Source organism: Helianthus annuus, chromosome 8, assembly GCF_002127325.2.
Source record: "Helianthus annuus cultivar XRQ/B chromosome 8, HanXRQr2.0-SUNRISE, whole genome shotgun sequence".
NCBI lineage: Eukaryota > Viridiplantae > Streptophyta > Magnoliopsida > Asterales > Asteraceae > Helianthus > Helianthus annuus.
The window spans coordinates 16,611,365-16,616,759 of record NC_035440.2 but is presented as its reverse complement, the minus strand read 5'-3'; the positions used below and the strand labels follow the sequence as shown (position 1 = coordinate 16,616,759).

At 36.0% G+C, this 5,395-nt stretch overlaps 1 protein-coding gene across 1 annotated transcript; it reads left to right on the top strand.

Annotated features, from left to right (window-relative positions):
• LOC110872222 (rop guanine nucleotide exchange factor 1) lies at window positions 1-5,100 on the top strand. Its single transcript, XM_022121004.2, has 5 exons — window positions 1-407; window positions 1,168-1,284; window positions 1,880-2,394; window positions 2,510-2,851; window positions 4,556-5,100. Exons 1-5 carry the CDS (start codon window positions 167-169, stop codon window positions 4,877-4,879), a joined length of 1,539 nt encoding a protein of 512 aa, XP_021976696.1. The 5' UTR covers window positions 1-166; the 3' UTR covers window positions 4,880-5,100.
• The last annotated feature ends 295 nt before the right edge of the window (window positions 5,101-5,395 follow it).

Sequence of the window (5,395 nt, the reverse complement as noted above, 5' to 3'; positions counted from 1 at the left end):
CCTCCTCCGGCATAATGGGCCACCCTCCCAACACCATGTTGACGTTACTATACACACATAACTGTAAAGAACCCACCTTTAATCGCTTTACCACTTTTTCTTCCCCTTCTTTTTTCACTCTCCAAATTCTCTTCTAACCAAAATAATCATTGCATCCATTCCATTAATGGAGAACTCATCTTCCGGCGACGAATCCGACCACCCCCGCTTTGAAGATTACACTGTCAGTGCTGACGTCAGCGAATCCGAGAGTTGTGGGGCCTCGTCTTTTGACTCCCCGGTCGCTTCCACTTCTCGCAGCACCCCGCCGTTGGTGGGGCCTTCCAACTTCCCGGTTTTTTCTCCGATCAAGCCGCCGGTCGCCGGAGGAAAGTATGGCGGGAAGGTGGAGAATGAAAATGTAACTGGTAATGTGGAAGTTTTGAGTTACTCTGTTTTGTTAGTAATTGTAATTTACATGAATTAAAATTGAATTATATTAAATTTAGTTGAATTAAAAAGTGTTAATTATAGATTTGGCCTAAAAAGAAGGGAAATTGGGCCAATTCGTTAGAATTTTGTGTTTATTTAGGTTGAATTAAATTAGTTTAAATTAAATTAAAAAGTTAAAATTATAGATTTGACCTAAAAAGAAGGGAATTGGGATAATTAGTTAGGATTTTGTGTTAATTTATTGATGAATTTAAGATGGGAAAGTTGATTATATGCAGATTTGTGTTTAGAGTTGAAAATTGGAAGTTTTTTCTTTGTTTTTTTTTTTTTTTTGAAGTTACTCTGTTTTGTTAGTAATTGTAAATTACATGAATTAAATGAGATTGAATTAAATTAAAAAGTAATAGTTACAGATTTAACTTAAAAAGAAGGGGAATTGGGTTAATGGGTTAGGATTTTTTTGCTTATTTGGTGGTGAATATTAGATGGGAAAGTTGAATTTTTGAGATTAGGGTTGATGGTTGAAAGTTACTCTGTTTTTGTTAGTAGTTGTGAATTTACATGAAATTAAATTAAATTAAGTTGAATTATAATGTGGGAATTATAGATTTGAGCAGAAAAGAAGGGAAATTGGGTTAATGGGTTAGGATTTTATGTTTATTTGCTGGTGAATTAAGATGGGATTTGTGTTTTTGTAATTCTTGATTTTTTTTTTTTTTTTTTTGTTATTTGCAGAGGTTCAGTTGATGAAAGATAGGTTTTCTAAGCTGTTGCTTGGAGAAGATATGACTGGAAGAGGGAATGGAGTTTGTACTGCTCTTGCTATCTCTAATGCTATTACACATCTCTCTGGTTTGTCTCTTTTTCCATCTCATATAACGGTCAAAGTCAAAGTTTAAGTCAAAGATATTGTTTTTCAGTTTCATAATTATCATGATCCATGTTAGTTTTTGATAAAATAGTTAATACCAAGAATGAATTGTGCAATTATGTGCTACAATTAGAGAAAAATTGGGTGAATAAGTGAAGAAATTTATAGTAGATTTTAGTTTAAGAAATACAGTAGTTGGCTCCAAACAGTCAAAGTCAAAGATCTTATTTTTAAATTTTCATAATTGTAATGATTCATGTTAGTTTTCGATGAAATAGTTAATACCAAGTTTAAATAATGCGATTATGTGCTACAATTAGAGAAAAATTGGGTGAATAAGTGAAGAAATTCATTTCAAAATTTAGTTTAACAAATACAATAGTTGACTCCTAAAAGTCAAAGCAGAGTATTGTTTCTCATTCTTCATCTGCTCCCAATTAACATTATGCTAGTTTTGGATAAATAGCTAAAACCCGAAATCGATTATGCAAATATATCAAAATCTGCCTATAAAAAAACTATATTTGACTTCCAAAAGTCAAAACATAATATGATGAAACTGATCTTCATTTACAGCTACTGTGTTTGGTGACCTATGGAAACTGGAGCCCTTGAGTCAACAAACCAAGTCAATGTGGAGAAAAGAAATGGAATGGCTTCTATCTGTAAGTGATTCCATCGTCGAACTCACTCCATCATTTCAAGAATTCCCAGACGGTGGGACCTTCGAGGTCATGGTGACCAGACCGCGGTCCGATTTATACCTAAACCTCCCTGCTCTCAGAAAGCTAGACATGATGCTAGTAACCATGCTTGACGGGTTCCACGATTCAGAGTTCTGTTATGTTGATCGCGGGTCAGTTGGACATTCAAACGGGTCACAATCCGATAGCTTGTTGGTTCAGTATGAAGAGAAATGGTGGCTGCCGTTCCCAAAGGTTCCGCCTAACGGATTGTCGGAAAATACAGTTAGGAGATTGCAACAATGCAGGGAGTGTAGTAATCAAATATTTAAAGCCGCTTCGTCGATTAATAGCAACGTGTTGTCGCAAATGGAAGTTCCTGACGTTTATTTAGAGACCTTGCCCAAGGTATATATAGTTAGTTACCTATCTAACTTGTCGTTGATAGGACGGGTTGTGACATTCTTTCCCAACTAAAACCATGACTTTCCAGTAATATTTTTGTGTTTTTAAACTGTTTCAGAGCGCGAAAGTTTGTTTAGGCGATACACTCCATCGTTATATAACTACGGCGCAGTTTTCACCCGAATCTCTTTTGGATTACTTGGAGATGTCATCAGAATGCACCACACTTCAAATAGCAAACAGGATTGAAGCAGCCATGCATATATGGTCAAGAAAATGCACAAAGAGTCATGGAACCGGAAAGCTACCGTGGAAGGGAAATGTTAAGGGGCTTGGTGGCGAAAAAGAAAAGAGTAAACTTCTTTCGGGAAGGGCGAATACCCTTTTGAAGAACTTAAAACTCCAGTTCCCTGGCCTTCCAAGAACTAGATTGGATCTTGACAAGATTCAATCAAATAAGGTATGTTCTTTGTACCATGTTCTTGATAATGGTTAACAAGCAAACTTTTGGTATATGTGGTGTTTGTGTTAACCTTTTTTTTAAAATGTATATTTTATTCACATAAAATATAACGCCCGCTTACGGTATGCGCATATAATGTATATATGTGTGGGCACTCAGGGGGCAAAAGTGAAAGTGCACTAATTTTAACGTTATTTTACTAATTTCGTGAAAATAACGTTAAAAAGCGAGGGACGGTTAATCATGCATCATGTGGTGGCGTTGATAGCCGAAAGACAAGGGGGTGCATGCACTAATCGGATTTTGTACAATTGTTGAGTGTTATGTGCCTTATGTCCAAGGCCTGATACAAAACTACTATCGAGTCGGGAGTCTCACTGGAAGCAGTCTCTCTATTCCTATGAGATAGAGGTAAGGTTGTTTACATCTTACCATCCTCAACCCTACCTTAGCTTTGCTATTGGTGGGATTTACTAAGTATGATGATGATGATATTTTATTCACAACACCACCTCACACCGAGGGGCAAAACCAACAGACACCAACCAACTTACATAATCTCAAAGTTACACCACTTTTTTTTTTTTTTTATCGAGAATGTTATATTTTGTTTAGAAATTCTTTAGTGTTTTAAGGGCATCAAACGTGTTGGGTTGGTGAGTTGAAGTGTTCAACCTAAACACAACCCATATATTTATCCGTGTCGTGTTGTGTTAGACACACTTAAAATCGTGCCTTGGATTGTGTTTCTGGACAACCCGATTAATGTTCATTTGCGGATATGACTTGAGTAATACCTAATGACTTGGTAAGAGTTCAAACAACCAATTACTCAGGCTAAAATGAAACCTTTTGTCTTTTAACTTTTTGTGTTTCCTTATCTCATTCCCACTCTTCAAAGGATTGGAGAACGGGCAAGGGTGGACCCAAGCTTTGGCTTGGGTGGGCAGGCGCACCCCTTGAAAAAAAAATTAGTGTATTTTCGAGGTAAAAATCCCGACTGCACCCCTTGAAAATTTGGTTGAACCCTTCGTTCGCACCCCCAGAAAATAATTTCTGGGTCAGCCACTGAGAACGGGTAGTTAGAGCGAGTTAATAAAGTTGTTGAGAATTAAGAGATGATAAAGTGTTCAAGAAGGAGAATTGATTTCACTTTGAAAACTACTAGTTAGTGGGAAAAATAAAAAGCAACATATGGAACTTTAAATTTTAACACCTATAAAAGAACCTCCTCTAAAATCTAAATAGAAACTTTTATAAAAACACTTAAACGAGTCAACAGGTTAACACATTTTATAAACGGGTCATATTTGGCTTAACCAATTTATCAAATGAGTCGTGTTCGGATTGACATGTTTTAACTGGGTTATATTAGCCGACCCAAAACCGAATTATTTTCAATTTTTCATGTCGTGTTTGGATCGTGTCAGTTGGTTACGCCTGCCAGCCCCAAGTTTAAGTTATGATTGTTTAAAAAGAATCCATTTTTGTTAATAAAACGGTTTAGGAATTTTTATGCATTAAAAATATACTTTGGCTGACTTTTGATACATTCAAGTGTCCAATACATATAACTTGTTTCCTTTTAAACTATTTTTTATATTTGTTTTACCTTTTTTAATGTTATTAGAGATAAAACATAACCTAAATCGAATCAATCCTATGTTAATGTGATAGAAGTTTCCAACTTTCGTTTTGCAGGACGTAGGACAAGCTATACTCGAAAGTTACTCAAGGGTGATTGAAAGTTTGGCTTTCAATCTAATGGCGAGGATTGATGATCTTCTTTATGTCAACGATGCCACCAAGAAACGGGCCATGGCGACAGCTGGCACTTCCGCTAGTGTCCGACATCCTAGGCCAACTGTGCGCGGCAGTTCATGGTCTTCCATGGTGGAACCACCAGCTTTTAGTCCTTCACCTTTGACGATTAGAGAGCGAGCTAAGAGACGGTTTTCATACAGTTCACCACCGAGCAATAACGATACGATGGAAGAGGCTTTAGAAAGATTAACATTTAACTAGTTATGTAGAGTATAATGTACTTGCAGAATTTTGCTTCTTTCAACTATGGTAAGTTGGTAGCATAATGTAACATGTTCATGGTAGGTGCATTGTGTGAAACAGGATGTAATAATGTATTAATAATAAAAATTAGGAAGGTAAACATGAGTCATAGTTCATCAATGTAAATTGCTTGGATCATGCCATCTTTTTAATCATATCATGTTTAAGGGTTAGGTTAATCTACGGTGTTGTTTGGGTTTTTTAATCGGGTTTCGGGTATTTTGTTATGAGAATCCTACCAGTTTACCGACCCAAATAAGATTTGGGTTAGTCGTTTTGGGTTATTCGTTTCGGGTTGGGTTTATCGGTATTTGGGTTTCTAAAAGTTGCAATGCATTCTTTACAATTTAACTTGCATGATATTCATTAGATAATAAGCATATAATGTCAAATATAAACACTCCCAATATGATTTTTCGTTCAAACTCATGTATAAAACACGTACACTAACTTAAAAATCATCAAATAAAATAT